The sequence below is a fragment of the Phasianus colchicus genome, chromosome 13 (assembly GCF_987193195.1).
Source record: "Phasianus colchicus chromosome 13, bPhaCol1.hap1.1, whole genome shotgun sequence".
In the NCBI taxonomy this organism is placed as follows: Eukaryota; Metazoa; Chordata; class Aves; order Galliformes; family Phasianidae; genus Phasianus; species Phasianus colchicus.
The window spans coordinates 10,926,226-10,943,702 of NC_143448.1; the positions used below are offsets into that span (position 1 = coordinate 10,926,226).

Sequence of the window (17,477 nt, forward strand, 5' to 3'; positions counted from 1 at the left end):
CAGCAGTTTCATGCTCCATTAAATACATACAATTACAAATTCCAATCACTGGGAAAGCTGAGGTTTTTTTTTTTCCCTAATATTTTCTTTTCTAAACTGCTCAATTTATATTATCAACCTGTGTCATGTATTGCCAAATAAGAACCGTGTTATTGGCCTTTATCTGATAGCCTGCTGTAAACAACGCAGTGCCAAGCACGGAGCACAGAGATGCTGGCACCTTGCTGCCGAGGTGCATGCATTTATGGAGCAGGCTGTCAGTCAGGAGAGCTTGTTAAGCAATTCTTAAAAACACAACAAGGAAGATTACTGTTAAGCTCTGTGTAACAGTTTCTTCAATTTATATTCTTATTGCTTTATTTTTGCTATATTAAGGCTACTTGGGCAACAAGTACTAATGAGAACAGAGGGAGAAAAAAAAAAAAAAAGATGCATTTCCAATACTTTGTTATCATGCCTTCCCAAAGAATTTAATAAGTTGAATTTTCCTATTAATGCAATTGAAAATTTAATGAGCTTCTTAATTTATGACTTCAGCAGGCTTGAATTATAAAACAATACAAGCCACACTCTAATTGCCTGAGTGTGTCTGAAGATGACAGGGTGTTTAGGCTTTCACGTTAGCATCTAATCTAAATATATTAACAAACAGTACAAAAAGTCTTTACAGTCATTCAAAGCAATAGGACAGAATTTATTTTTTTGTGTGACAAAGCCACACCATTAAAGCCTTATTTTAACCACATAATTGTGGAGGATCTCCAAGTTCTTCACTTAATATTAATAAAGTTTTGTGATACTCTTGAGAGATCATTAAGAAAGACTATTCCCTCTAAGCCAATAACTAGAAATGAGACTGAGCTGGAAGTATCATGAAAATTTAGGGTCTGTGCCAGGTGTTGGAAGGTACTGAACACACTCAGCTCTTAAATGTGCCTAGAGCAGTAGACGTGCATCACTTCAGGGCAGAGAACAGCTCTATCTCCTGCTTTGTGTTACTGCAGCTTTTTTCTCTAAAGGCTTTCCCATTCATTTTAAAGCTTACTGGTTCTATACAGTCACCAAAAAGTCACTGTGCTGATCTGCTCTTGGTCAAAGGCACTGCAGCTGGGAGTCCCTGTAGTCTAACATTGGGCAGTTTCACGTAAAATGTTAAGCTCTGCCTGATCTACCCTGCACACTGAACACATGCACCATGTAACCTCTGGGTTGCACTTGGTCGGAACAGATCTCACCAATACAGCAGGACTGGTCAAAAAGGACGTTTTCCATGTGAAATTCAGGCTTTCAGTTTATCTATACTTATCCACAAAAATTTTGTATCAGACAGAAAACCTGGAATTCACTCTCATATCAATTCTGTATTTTGCTTTTATTTCAACAGTATTCAGCTGTTTCTTCACAGTTTACTAATAGCACTAACTGCAAAATTGTTATGTTATATAGAAACTGACATTCTATTGCTTTCATTTTTGAAAATCATTGTCAGTAATCAATACTTTTCTACTGTTTTCTTTAAAACAGAAAACACACAAAGACATGTCACTTTTTTTTTTTCATTTGCATTGGCTATGCTACTAGATTTCAAAAATGCAGTACACTGATTGCAAGTGATCTCAATGACATGAGATAGTTTCTACTCGAAGAGACAAGGATGGTTTTGTGGCGAGTTTTCTTGTTTGGTCAGTTAGTTGGTGGTTCATTTTCTTGTTAGAAAGGCAACTTCTTTTCATAGACACTCAGAGATTGGAAAAGGGAGGAAAAGAATGTAAAGAAGAGTGCCATGTATAGGCATTAGTATTCAAACTGACTCTCTCCAAGCTGCCATGTCCTCCATCTACAGAAAGCACATAGAGAAGAACACAAACTCAAGTAGCCGCAGGGTCTAGCAGCGCCATTTGTCACTGCCAAGATTCATCAGAGATATAGGATTACAAGAGGGAACAACTTAAAGGTTAAGGATTTATCTAGAACATCTGAAACAGATACTAAACTGAGATTTATAGCAAAGTGCTTGATGAAAATTAATGTTTAGTGTCTAAGCCATTGTTGCACTGGAAACAAAGGAACTTGTTCCTTCACCAGGAGTCACCAGTTACCTCTTCCACTGGTTACTACTTAGGATCAGGTACCTATGTTTTGTATTTTGACTGGGCAGAAAAATCAGAAAAGAAAGTGCGCCTGACAAAGCACATTCACAGGGGTGGAGCTGTAAGCGCATGGCTGAAGGCTTCTGGAGTTGCCTGGGAGAAACAGGTTTTGGGTGTCTAAACATGGCTCACTATCAACTGAGACTAAGACTCTTTGCCCAGTAAACACTTTATACAAGCTAATAAAGACAGCTTTATTGGTTTTGTAGAGTCATCATAAGCGTTTTCTTTTCAATATCTATTTAATAACACGCTTTTAAAAAGAGTTATAGGCTTGTAAAGATCAATGAAAAAACAAAAGGCTGTGAGGAAAAGTGCTACAAGCATGATGTCTTCATGCCCATGCTGCTACGTAGGCTCACCTCAATTCAGTGGGAGCTGGTGGCACTACGGTACCATGCGAGCTTCTTCTCAGGAAGAGAGCCGCATAAACCAGACAGGTTGTTGGCTTCACTGCACAATCCAGTTATGAACTGCATGTAATTCTAGAAGAATACATTCTTTTTAGTATCCTACTGCAAAAACAAATGCTTTTGTGTACACTAAAAAAAAATCTTCAGCTGTTAATATAATTAAAGCCAGTTGAAAGAAAATAGATTCTTCCCTTGACCCAGGATTTCTGTATTATTTTAGCTCAGTGTTCAATAATTAATTCAATAACAAGTGAATTAAGGTTTTCAACCTCTATGTAGTTTTAATACAAGAGAAATTCCCATCTGGATTTCTACTTAGTTAAAAGTTATATAAAGCCACATGAAAATAGAATCACTGAATCACAGAATCAGAGAAGGTGGGAACTATTCAAAACATTAGAAATCCTAATAGGAGTTTTTTCTCTCAAGACGCTTCTGTATACTCATTTTAGATGTTGCGGTGCCTTTAGGGTGTTGAAAGAGAAGAAACTGAACCCAATAAATAAAGAATAGACACAGTTCTGCAGGGAAGACTGATGCAGAGCAGTAAAACAGCTACTTCCTTTCGGAGGACTCAGAGTACAATCCAAGCAAAGAAACTAAACCTAGTTTTAAATCTCTGTAGCTTGAATGACAACAAGAGAACTTTGTATTATCTTACTGACAAAGGTGAAATGGTCACTAAAGATAACTGGAGCAGGTTATTTTAAACAACCTTGGCTATGCAGGTTTTCATAATACAACAGAAGGTAGTATTTTAAAAACTGTTAGAGCCTCCTGACTTCATACAGGTCATAGCTACATCTGAATAAGCTGGAAGCATTCTACAGAACCAAATAAAACTTATAGACAGGCACCCTAAGAATCACACATACACAAAAAGTAACTTCTGCAAGGATTTTTTTCTGCTGTTTTCTGCACTGGTTGTACATGGTGACATTAGGTAAGAGCGGACGTGAAATACTGGATAATGACACTTGAAAAATCTATTGTATCAAAAGAGGATATGCAATGAGAATATAAAAATACTGTGGAAAAGACACACATGCCAGTGAGCCTGGCTGCCAGCATTAACTTAAAAATACAGAGCTTGTGAAATATTCCAAATCAAAGAAGGTAGTACAAAATAGCAGGGGAAAATCTTCGGGGGGAAAAGCTAGAAAAGAAAAATTCATTCTTTTTTCAAAAGCACTGCCTGTGTTCAACAATAACCCTGAATTTAAGGAGACCACCACAAGGGTATTTGCAGAGAACCACTTACTTACATTCTTTATCAGTCAGTTAACATGTGCCATGCTCCAATTCACTCCAAATCAGTATAGTATTTACCTGATATTTTGTCTTGTGACTTGACAGAATTCATTATTAAGAAACACAGAATTATGAAATACAAAATCAGTCACAGCAGAGGAGACCAAAGCCCAGATTTGCAAGAGTACATTCAGAATTTATAACAGAGGTTCTGTTTCTAAACTTCTCAAAGGATATTGCTTCTCTGTAAAAAATAAAGAATGCAATGAATCATTCAGTCTTCCACTGAGTTCCCAAAGCTAATGCACCAGTATGAAGCTGGAATAACTGGTAGATGAAAAAATATTTCAATATATTGGTACAAAACAAGCTTGCTGAAGACCACATTGTCCATCTTTCCCATAGTGTATTTCTGTTATTATAAATGTAGTTTGAAAGCTTATCTGAAGAGTCTGGCAGCCACCAAGGAAATCACACATATTGCTTCCTGCAGCACTTGCTGTCAACAGTTTGGCTATTACCACCTTCCTTAATGGGGGAAGAAGGGAAGTGATGTAAATGGATTATCTCAAGACCCACTTGTTTTTAAACAAAACTGAGCCATGGATTCAAATTTCTGATGCAAATGGAGATTGTTTTAATGATTTTATTTTGTTTGTGTAACATATATTCTTATTCTAGAAGATCATCTATATTGCACCACATACAAGCCATGCCAGCGAAGGCATGATCCTTTTCTCAAATTCCTCTGCGTAATCAGCATGAAAGTTCTCTCAGGAATATACTCTGAATATTTTCACTTTTGTACAGACAAACCAAATGCACAAGTTATGGGAAGGGAAGAGGGAAGAGACTCAGCGACTGAAGTAAAAATATCCATTATTTTATTCCCCCATTCCTCTAAATTAGTTATAGGAACATAAGACGACCACCAAATCAGAATTGCAAATAGCAAAAGTCTTGTTTCTGATGAACGTATTCATTTTAAGTGCAACAGACACTTGCAATTACAGTGAAGTCACAACTTTAAATATAAATTTATGCTTAACATTTGATCAAAAGTAAAAATTGAGACTGAAATGAATTAACTTGACAAAGGAAAGCATTAATAAGCAATTAAGAGGAAACAAAAGATTAAAACTGGAAGGCTTCCTAGTAGCGTTGCATATACTACTTTCAAAGAACTAAAAATGTCTTATCAAACATAAATAAATACGAATGCAACCGATATGCATTCTGAATGAAAACTCAATGAGCTAGTAAGATCAGCAAAAAATCCACAGCTGTAAGGATGAAAGTGTTGCATTTCAGATTAAAGAAGTCATCAGATAGGTAAAGTCCTGTATGCACATAGCTTTCTGCTGTAAACTTGGGGTTTAATCAGCACAGAAACAAATGCACCTTAAAGAATTACAATACTGAATTGCACTGTGTAGCCTGTATAGTGTCCGCAATGTGCTTCATTATCAGGAATCAGTTCCATACGTAAGTCTACTCAGAAAACTGAATAAAAGTGGCACATTACTTCATTTCTGTTCACCAATAACAGAAAAAAAATGTATATACTGTATGCAATGTACTGAATGAACCATTAATATGCCATTAAATGCTCCAAACAACAGTCATGATTGAAAGCTTTTCAACAAAGTCAGACTTGGCTGATGGAAGTGCAAGAACACATAAATTATGTTCATCATTAACAGATTTCAGTAGCCAGCTGATAAATCTCCATTTATGTAGTTACATAAAATCAGATTGAATCATCTTAAAGAGCATCCCAAACTTGGGTTGTAAAGGTAGTTGCAATCAACTCCATCTCCCAGCCCTTTGTTGGGCTGTTGTACCACCCTGTGTTGGGATATTAGAAATATTAGCAACTGAAATTATACATGAACAGAAAACACATAACAGGAACACACAGGTAGAGACGTTATAGTGGCAGAGGAGTTCTTATTCCAGGCATTACTAATGGTTTAGAGAGTACCAAAGAGAGGCAAGTACATCAGAGCCCTTCTGGTTCATGCAGCCAGTGGGCTGAATAGAAATAGCATCCATTGGAATTGTTGAAGTTTGACCAAACAGAGAATCCTTTTCTTTTCTCCCTGCCACAGCAGATGTGACCTCTTTAAGAGAAACTTTGCCAGTTCAAGTGTGAAGATAAAAAGAACAATAACCAGTCCCCAGAGAAGGCTACTTCCCATCCACATACCTGAGGGACATTGCCATACCACTGCTGCATCTTTCCTTTTACTATTCTTTCAGCTGGGGAAAGGAAGGCAGTGATCTGGCAGATGGAGATCAGCAAAGAGAACAGGAAGACCATGTGGATAGGGAAAATTACTCTCCTTAGCAGTAGCTTGCTATGCAATCTGCAGCCATGTGCAGGGAGGCAAAATAAGGCCAGAACATAGATGTAAAAGTGTGCTGGGAAATGTACAGGAGAGAGGCAACAAAGGCCTCCAGTGCAGATCCCGAGCTGAAGATAGATTAGATCTTGATCTAAGCAGTTCTGAACTGTAAGAGTTGTGAGCAGTGGTTAACTGAGCAATTGTCCTCTAAACTCTGCTGTTACTAAATGGGTCCAGAGGGTCTCCTGTTATAATGCTTCATTAAGCTCAAACCATATGTTCTGTAAGCACTTGAACCTGTAAAACTCAAGCAGGTCGTATGAAGCATTAAGAGAAACTCAGCAACAGATGCCCATTTTTAGCACAGTCTAGTACAAAAGAGTTGAAACCTATTGAGAGTCACCAGCCCTTATATGATAGCAAGTATTTCTGTAGATTTTTTTCTGATTTCTATCTTGAATAATTTTCTTCATTTATTTCAAATCTTACTGGGAAAATCTGAGACTTTTCAGTCTCCTCCCTGTTTGATACCCTTTTTTCAAGTTACTATAAATTTATTCTGTTTCCTTGGGTTAAGTTGGGGACATTACAGGCAACAAGAACCAGTACCTACCCATGCTTGTGTACTCTGTCCTATTCGTCAGAACAAGAGAATTCCACACTCATTTAAGAAACCTCCTGTCCTCAAGCTCTGTCCCTTACACTAAGGTAAGACAATACTTGACAAACTGTCCAGACACAAGGTTCTTCTCAGATATCCAACCGCTATTCTTTGTTGGCTACTTCTATGTAGCCAAGTTGAAAACACGACCACCAAACTGCCACTTTAGTAATGGAGAAGCCTGATGGCTCCCAGAGACAGTAACAATACCTGACTTTCTCTTAGGTGTGTTAGCATTGTTTTGCCAGGTGTAGGTGCCACACTTCACATCTGATACTTATTCCTCTAATGATTGGAGTTGAGAACAGTTCTTTTAATTTGTTCTTCTACTTACTTATCAACAGTTTATTACATTTCTTAAAACAACAATACAGTATCTAGAGGCTTCCCAGTATTAAAACTGGAAACCTCTGGGTGGAATACATTTATTCTGCTGCCACATAAACACAAACTGCTACCATCTCAAAGACCCCATGATACAAAGGCACATGGTACTGTACTGCCTGCTGCCTATGGGATGGAGAAACCCCAGATTTGTCTGGTCTAGCAACATGAAACAACTGTTCTACTTAGATGCAGTGCCTACCTCTTTGAATCTGACTCTGATCAATACAGAGCACAAGATCAATATGAAGCAATTCGGTCTGTGCACAGTACTAGATTAGTAGAGCGGAAATGAAGGGAGAAGGCGGCTATCTTTTTTAGGAAGTATTCCACTTCACCACCACTGCTTAAGAACAAGTCACTTATAAGAAAGCATTCAAAGTATCTAAAATATTTTAACAAACCAAATACAAAGTATTTGTTAAATACAGCATGCTTGGCAATGTTATGACTGAAACAAAAAGCAGAAAACTGAGGAAAAATGAGCTTTTTGATGTACAAAGAACCTCACATGCAAGAATGGCTTTCTTGCTGTTCACAGAGAATATAGTGAAACTGTCTCTCCTTGTCTTCAACACTGCAAAAATTAATGTAAAATTAAACAAGCTGAAGTTAGACACTGTAGTGACTTGGAAATACATGACTTCATAATTCTCTGTAAAGCACCATGATGCCTGTCTTGTCACTAAGCATTTAGCTTTGACAGTGGTTCAGCATTGTACCAGTTAACCAAAACACTCACTTTAAAATGCATCTCCTCTGTGGGAGATGACACTGCAGATCTCCAGCTTTGCTGTTGACAAAAAACATTACATAGCTTCACTATACGGACTCCTTTCTTGATGCACAACTGAAATATCCTGTAGTTTTGCTAAGCTTACTTTAGGTTGCCTCATTAATTACCTCTATTAAAATGAGTTGCTCTGTATGTAGCTTAGATGGTGACTTCCAAGGTAGGTTGTTGGTTTGTTTTCTTTTTTGTTGTTGTTTTGTGGGGTTTTTTGTTCATCTTGATTTGCATTTTTTGAGGAAAAAACCCTTGAGTTTTAGATATGAAAACATACATGCAGACATAGTAAGCAATTAAAACAGATACGCATGTATTTTCTGATGGATTAGGCCTCAATTTTAATATAGAATTGTTTCCTAACAAAGTTTCTGTAGTTAAAAAGTACTCCTAATATGTACACTTACAATATTTTTAATTGTGAAATACTTGGTTTTACATAAAATGGAAAAATGTAATTGCTACTATATAAGTAACTTCATTAAAATATGTAAACAATTAGATGTTGGAATAAGTTGGGATCAGGAATGGGCATTTCAACATACAATTCAAACTAACAGTTCTTTTTCCAGTTTTTTCTTTTGTACATGTTCTTTTTTTTCTCTGGCATTTAAAATCATCTGACCAATATTCTGGGGAAAACCCTTTTGAAACTAACAATTTTTCATACTAATCAGAATTCTGAGTACTAATCCACTATTGATTCTGTGACTAAGTATGTGATGTCTTCACTGAGAAAGCACATAAAACTGAAGCACATGGGAATGGGACACTTGGCTCAGATGTTCATGCAATGATGTAAACAGCCCCCTCAGAGTATACATATTTCAAAAATCAGTTAAGATGAAGCAAACAAGTATATGCTGCTTACAGAAGCCCACTGAAGGAAAGGAGTTGCAGAAGCAGACTTGAAGTTATCATTTTTATTAACAAATATTTCAGCTGCAGTGCAGTCTCAGAACAGAGCAAAACACCACTCCGGGCAAGCCAAAATTAGGTCTTGAAAGCAGAGATAGAGGAGAAGGCAGGAGAGGCAAAGCTATATAATATTACACTGGGAAGATGAAGGCCATTTTATTGTGTTGCTAGTAGCATTAAAAAAAAAAAAAAAAAAAAAAGGAAAAGCTCACAATGCAACTGGCCGTATGGTGGGAATGGATGAAGCATAAGGCTCATATTTCTTGAAAAACAACAAAAGCAGACCAAGCTTAGGTTTGGAAAATCATGGTTGCACAAGGAAAGGAGAAGAAAACACCATGAAAACTGACATTAACAGTGTACAATTGATAGAATGATTCTGTCTCTCGGCTATTCTTTCTCTGTCTGAGCACTAGTGAGATATTGGCACCAAACATTAAATGATCAACTACCTGGGCACCGCAGACAACAGCCTTTTATTTACAGCAAAGAGAAATCATGATCCACGTTACTTACTAGCTCTCAAATGTTATTGCTAAGATCACAAAGATGTAGCATAACATTAAGTTTACAGTTGATTAGCAGAGGAGATCTGTGCAATATGCTTTCTCCAAATCCACTGAAGAGGTTTTTTCCCTCATGTACCTTTAAATTTGAAGTGACAGACTGTATCATGAGAAAGACAGCTAGAAGAAGCCAACTCTTAGAAGTCACAATTCAGAAAACATTGAAGAGATTGGCAAGTGCTTCACCAAACATTTACATTGAACATGAATTGTTGTTCTGATTATGTGTTAATGGCAGTAAGTGAAGAATCATTTTCAAAAACTGTTACTCATTGCCTACCAGCATTTACTTATAATATTTCAAAGCACAGCCTGTGAGTGCAAGGTATTTGTCCCTAAAACAAGCTACCTTTATGAAATGATGCTACAGAAACATAATAACTCATAATTAATCAAAGAAAAAAAACAGGTTTCATAGCTGCTCTTTGCACCTTGCTTTTTTTATCATCATTCATAGCAGGTACATGCAGACTTCTATGGGTAATTACACTGAGGATGTGATTTTGCTATAAACTATCACTGTTTCCACTGATGTCAGGAGAAATGACTATAGCTAAACAAACCTGTCAAGAACTTAACACTAACTCTTACATTACAAACTAGACACACTAAATGCTCAAGTATTTGCATTTGATTCAGTCCAAAACACTGGTTTACTTTCCTGATTAGTGACCGAGACTTTCTCACCTGCTTTCATTTGGGAAAAAATTCAAAGAGTTTTTGGATACTGAGAGGAAAACAAGATATAATGCCTGCAAAATCCTATCTTTTGGGTATGGTTGCAACAGCATTTCCTCTGTCTTACACTCATAGGCGCACTTTACTTGCAGTAGGATAAATATTTTAAATATGTAAGCCTTCACCTATGAATTTTGGCATTATCAACAACCAAAGTAAATTTCCATACTTCTGTGACAGAGAATGAGGATGATTTAACACTCAAACCAGTTTAAAGAAAGATTTAGAAATGAAATACTCAGAGGTATAAAAGCAGAACTGAAATTGGTAGCCAGTGTGAGTAATTCTTGTAACAACACTGTTACAAAGTGCATTATATTAAATTTACTCTGGAAATCAAAAGAATCAACCTACAAACTTTTTTTTTTTTTCCTGTGTTAATTTTTTCACAGCTGTATTGGCATGTATGATTTCTACCTACAAGAGAAGGAATATTGTAACAATATGATGAATTTGTAAGAAAACATACATTTAATTTCAAAAACTCTGCTATAAGAAAGTCCAAAGCAAAAGTTAGACAGCTACTCCAACTAGCCTTATTAATGATGCTTTAGGCTATAGGCCAAGCAGCCAACACAAATTTAGTCCAAGTGGCTTCAAGTTATGCCTCCAGGGTTACAAAGCAAGCAGGAAGTTACCTCTGCTGACAAACAGAACTGATTTATGGTTTAAACCAATCATCCAGGCTCTAGTATGAATGTGTATAAAGTGCTGGTGCTCAATTTTTTTAATTCTTGTTGGACAGCAGATTCCATACCCTCATTGCTCTGTAACACAGGGATAGAAAACAGAAGATCCTTAATTTAATCACATCAAGAACTGGACAGCAATTCAGTAACATAAAGCCTAGTACAAGACAACCAGCTTAAATCTTTCATAACCCAGACAAGGATGCTATAGACCACCTCTTTTTCTCCTTAGAATCTCTCTCCTTAATTTAATTCCCAGATAAACATTTTCGCAAATAAGCTAGAAAAAAAAGCTTAAGACTCACATAAGACATCTGAAACCTACTTCTGATAAAGTAAAAATAATACACCCTTTGCTTTTCATAGTCCACCATGAGTTTATTACAAATGTAACACTGTAACGCAATGGAAAGCACATCCATGACAGCAGAGTAGCAAAGTCCTAGGCTACAGCAAGCAAGGACTTGCTCAAACACAATGGCTGTAGGCACAGAAACAAAGGAAATAATCTGCTTACCTTCAAAAGTCCTCAGGTAGGCAGGGACCTCCAGCAAGAAACACTCACCTCCTCTGCCAACCCTTAAATGAGGGCTGGGAAGGGGTGCGTCCTGGCTCCACCTTTTCTGGTCACTCAGGTGCACTGCATGCACTGAGCTCCCCCAGGTTGGCCCTGCCTTCCCACCAGGTGCTCAATCACTGCTTCAAGCTGTGACTCAGCATTTCTGCTACAACTAACAAATTGCTGCATTTGTTTTTGAGGTTTAACACTCAAATACGAATCAAAGAAACGATAAGCACTGCTAGGATGAGCTCTAACAGCATAGAAATAACTTTAGCAATTTGACTCAGACTACTATTAACACCAGTTTGTAGTTTTGATTTAAAAGAGGAAAAAACACCATGATTGATTGGATAGTTGGACTAACTACTGTAAGTGCAATTAACTGAAGTGTGAATAAGGAGGCGGGCAAGAGCTTTCACAGCATTATGAAAATGAATCTGTACTGAGCTATTCAGTGATGCTTTCACTTAGAGTGTCTTGCAACACCTTTACCTAATTGTCCTCGATGAAACGTTGTGGCTTTGTAATGCAGATTTATTAAACTGGAACAACTGACAGCAAATGCTGGTTATTATAAGTTTAAAAGCTCTGAACTAATTTTATAATTAAGAAATGTTTTCCATTATGCATCCTGTATTATTATACTAGCAGAGGTTAGGAACAACAAAAAGATCCTATGTCTCTTACAGAGCTCTCTTCTAGGATTTTCACATCTTTATCATTATGTTTTCAGGCAGACAGGCACGCTATATAAGCCAGAAGATTTAGTAAAACACAGTCCTTGCTTACATGTAAGTCCATTGTGCACTGCTTTGGTTTTACAGCAAAAGATAGTACTCAGTGCACACTACTGCTGTGATTAAGCAGCCTAGTGTCCAAAGTTTGGGAAAATTTAGGAAAAGAATCCTAATGCAGTTTTAGGTAAGTACACAAAGAACAGCATTTCTTAAAGCTCTAACCTGCAATTAGGAGATTTTGTTCTTCTGCTGGCCCATTCACTGAGGTTAAGCAATGGCTTTTCCTCCATCTCAGTTTCCCCATCTTTAGGAGGGAATGACATTTACTTCCTTTCACAATTTCTTTTTATATATAGAGTCCTTCAATGGAGTATTGTTACTACGAAATACACATCAATTTCAATTCATCATAGATCCATACATCATTGTACTAATAACATGTTTCTGTTCTCCCTGTTGTTACTGAGAGGACACACATTGATATCAGTCAAGCAAAATTAATGTGTGTGTATTTTTACTAAATAATGACTGTAATTTCTTTCTTTGTTTAGGGATAAAATATAACATGGGACTCCAGCAACCAAAAAAAGTAAGTCTCCAGAAGTACATAAGGAGAATTGTATCTCTATTCTGAGTTTGGAGTAAGAATAGAGATGGCTCAGATAACACCACTAGACTAGAGGTGAAGCACTGAAACAGAAATATGCATCAAAGCTTTGCCATTAAGTGCAAATTTTCCTCTTAATCCATGAATTTTATAACCTACTCAACTTTAGCTTTATGAGTTTTTTTCCTAGGCTGGATGTTGCCAAAAGGTACTGTAAACTTCGATTAATATTTTGTGAAATTGCACTGAGCAAAGGAGTGTCTTGAGATGCACTTAAAAATAAGCTAAAGAAAAATCCTGGTGAAATTCCTCCATCTAGTGGCTACTAACACACTCGCAGCAGCAGTGAGTGCCCACAGCAGCTATTCGGTTTCAGGTCAACACCCAGTGCAAAGTAACAACTGCGCTGCTGCCAGCTGTTACCCAAAAGCCACTGCCTATGAAACCAGTGAGACCCGAATGACATCCCTCCATCTCTGTAGCTCCAGCCTGGCCTTCTGGAGGACGAATTACACAGACAGAACACATTCAAATCATGACAGTTTCTCAAAATCTGGAGGTTCTTTGTTACCACGCTGTAAATATCTCAGAAGTCTGAATCTGATAAACATGAAATATCAGTGATATCACAAATAAGTAAAATCAGATTTCTGCCACTATGTGAAGGGTAATAGTTAGAAATAATGTGTCACATCCTGTATTTTACCTGGACAAAAATTTCAATACACATTTGACCACTATAAGCAGCCTCTCAAGATAAGGAGAGAACTATCATTCTCGACAGCTGAATAGATAACATCTTGTGTAACAAATCACCAGTTGCTTTCCCAGCCACAAAACCACCACTACCAGAACAGTCAAAGCTTTCTAGAAGCCTAAGTTCGACAGCACAAAGTACCATAACAAATTGCATAGTACTCTACCGATTTTGTTTCCCATGTGCATACCTTAAAATTCCTGCAATATCTTATTTTTCAAGTCACTTAAATGCTATTAGGGGGCAAATAAAGACTGGAAAATCTGAATTTTATGATTTATAAAACACCTAAATACACATTAAATATTTTTGATAAACAATATACACTGCACAGTTGTATGTGCTTCCTCTGTTGAAATACTCCTTATGGTTCCTATGCCAGTCAGCTCCCAGATGACTCTTCAGAACAGGGCTGACAAGGAGTTCAAGTATATCCAAAACACAATTTCAGCTGTAGAGGCAAAGACTTGTAGACAGGGATTTAATTCAGCTGCTTTGAGAAGCAGGAAGTAGCGGAACACACCCAGGCTGTGTGCCAAGAGGAATATTAGCCAGTGAGATCCACTTAATGAAAGAGAGCAGGTCCCAGAAACTCCTTATCCAGAGACTCACTTTGCTTACTCTGTTCTTACTCTCCTAATCCCATCACAGCTTCATTCTTATCACTTGCTGCTTTTCATCAAGTGAGAATTGCTCTGGTCTCCAAACTCCCCTCACTCCAGGCACTCCAGGCTCCCCATGCGTCCCTGTTCGTGCTGCTCTCACTCCATCCCTTTCTAATCAACAAAGGCTCCATCTTCCCACTGCAGTTCTTTGTTTCCTTCTTCCCACCCTTTTGCCCTCGACATCCTCACTCCACAAGCCCCATTACCCTTCTTTCCCTGGAAGGCTTCACTCTGGGAACAACTGTCCTCTGTGCAAAAATAACATACTAAGAGAAGGAGTGGGGGACAAAACGTGGAACAGATGTGTGACAACAGGCAGTCCGGAAAAATTAAGTCCTCAAAATATGCTGACATTTCCACCAAAAGAATTTAAAGGGGCAAAAGTCTATCAAAATATGGGCACGGGCACCAAGTAAAATATAGTGAAACCCAAATCTGAACCAGAATTTACCAATTCAGGCTCATATCAGCCTTCAGAATGGGTGTAAGCATAGAGAAAAGTCACCAGCACAGCACAGGCACCAAGGACTTGCAGCAGTGCAATCAGATCTGTACAAATAGATCTACGTTGTGTTGCACAAGCTGCTAATAGTGACAAATAAGTCTCTCATTTAGTAACATCTTTCATCTATTTTTCTATCAGGACTGCGTTTCCAGCAATAACCAGGATAGAAGATTAAGAAAAAGTACTGCAGACGGGGTAGCAACAGTAAAGCTGAGTGGTTCATTACCCTCATCTGAAAACATGCCCTCCAAGCTTCAAAGCATAGACAGAAGGCAAAGCAGCACAGTGTTTATGAAAGATTACCAAGAGAAAGGTGAGGAAACTAATTCAATGAAGCTCCATAAACGGAGGAGGAGGTTTGTAATTAAGAAGAGTCCAATTCTGATTTCTATGAACAGTTCCACTCTCAACTTGCCCACACTTAAATCCGATGACAGAAATAGCAAATGGAAAAGTCTCTACCAGATACAAAGCAAAAGAAAGCAAATAATGAAGGAAACTTGTTCTAAGTACAAGAGTAATAACAGAAGAATAATCACTCCTTACCACGTTTCTAGAATATTTGTAGAAGACAAATACAGAGTTTTATACTGTGAAGTACCAAAAGCTGGCTGCTCTAACTGGAAACGGGTGCTCATGGTTCTCAATGGCCTGGCTTCTTCCACTAAAGATATACAACACAATACAGTGCACTATGGCAACTATCTGAAAAGGCTGGATGGGTTTGATCGCAAAGGAATTTATCACAGGCTCAACACTTACACAAAGATGCTTTTTATTCGGGAACCTTTTGAAAAGCTGGTATCTGCATTTCGGGACAAGTTTGAACATCCAAACAATTACTATCATCCCGTATTTGGAAAAGCCATCATTTCCAGATACCGTGTCAATGCCACCAAAGAAGCATTAAGGACAGGCTCCGGAGTCAAATTTAAAGAGTTCATTCAGTATCTCCTGGATGTACACAGGCCAGTGGGTATGGACATCCACTGGGATCACGTCAATAGGCTTTGCAGCCCATGTCTAATAGATTACGACTTTGTTGGGAAATTTGAAAGTATGGAAGAAGATGCAAACTTTTTCTTGCACCTAATTGGTGCTCCACAAAATTTGACTTTCCCTAAGTTCAAAGATAGGCACTCCAACGAAGAAAGAACTACCACTAAAATCACACAACAGTACTTTGCACAGCTTTCTCCTTCTCAAAGGCAACAAAGTTATGACTTTTACTACATGGATTATTTGATGTTTAACTACTCAAAACCTTTTGAAGATTTATATTGATTTGAGTGCTGGGACACTTCCTATATCAGTTGAACTTCATTACAAACCCAGGTGGCTTCTGTTTATACACACCTGTCTGTTAGTAAGAATTGGTCAAAGAACAGGAAAACAAACCCAAAACAGAACATAAGTGGTTAGTGATGTTTACACCTTCACCTTAAATGCCTCCTTTTTCAAATCATTTATGAAGTGTAAGTACATACGTGTATAATAATACTATATGTCAGGGCTCCCAAATAAAGCACATGATTTTCCATGCTGGTATGGCTTGTGTTTACAGTGGAAGGACACTTTGGAACTGGGGGAACACAGCTGTAAGCTCTACAGCAAATGTAATATTTTAAGTTCTTCACTAGTTAGAAAATGGAATCTTTGGAAATTACGGTGTAGTGAGAACAAATATGGAATAGATATATTTCATCAAAATCTGCAGTGCACCAAACCACACACTGAACAGGCATTATGTATGAAGTTGGTCAAATATTGCTATTTCCTCATAATTTTAATAAAAAGGAAATTATCACACTGTTCAAAAAACACATCAGTGAAAACAATTAATACTCAGTCACCATGCGAGTGCAGTATTAAACCAGATGTTCCAATTCAGAGAGAGGATGCGTTCTCCCCATTTAGTATCTCCCTTATGGCATATTCATCTGCAAGCAGATAAAATGCAGGCGAACATTTGCATCTTTATGCATGTTATTAAGATTCTTTTAATCCTTTGCATTAACATAAATCTCTGGTTTAATCTTTATAGTCACCAAAAATATCAAATCTTTTCTTTATAGTAACAAGTAGGAGTAAATGCAACTTCCTGCCCACCAGGATAGTTCTTTTCTTTGCTGCAAACAATTTGCACTTGTTTATTTTGGTAACAATTAGATTCAATTTCACATGCAGAAAACATTCTAAGTGTTGTCATTCAGCTGTTTCTTTTCTATATAGAGAAGACATTCTCTCATTTTCCAGCAAAAATCTCATGGGAGAATAGAATACTGTACCTTCTGCTGTGCCTTTGTTAACCTTCACACCTACTCTGGATGTGGTATCCTTGTCTACATGTCCTTTAACCATGTGAAATAAATTATAACTTCAACAGTTAAGATGGAAGGCTGTACTGAAACAAGTCTCAAATTCTACAATAATGTTGAACTTAAAATGCCTCAGTAATTTTAAGTTTGTATTTTGCAACCAATTTCAGAATTTCACCAGAACTGGCACTGTACAAGTGTACAGATATCTAAGAGGTTTTTTTCTGAATCATTTTACATTTACAGGTCCAAATACAACAAAAATTACTTATACAAATAGTTTTATGAATCACACACATTTATTAACACCTCGCTTTCCCTACAAAGATCCCACGTTTCTTTGTTGCTCTCAATTTTAATGGAGAAGTGTCGTAGCCTAAAAATAGTTTGCATTGAAAGATTATTGATGTTTCACTTGACT

At 37.4% G+C, this 17,477-nt stretch overlaps 1 protein-coding gene across 1 annotated transcript in view; it reads left to right on the plus strand.

Moving 5' to 3' along the window:
• Nucleotides 1-16,022, plus strand: part of CHST8 (carbohydrate sulfotransferase 8) — a 136,102-nt gene extending 120,080 nt beyond the window's left edge. Inside the window, exons 3-4 of the mRNA XM_031615344.2 lie at nt 12,756-12,793; nt 14,877-16,022. Coding sequence (XP_031471204.1) covers nt 12,756-12,793; nt 14,877-16,022 — 1,184 coding nt within the window. The remainder of the gene's footprint in view (nt 1-12,755; nt 12,794-14,876) is intronic.
• The last annotated feature ends 1,455 nt before the right edge of the window (nt 16,023-17,477 follow it).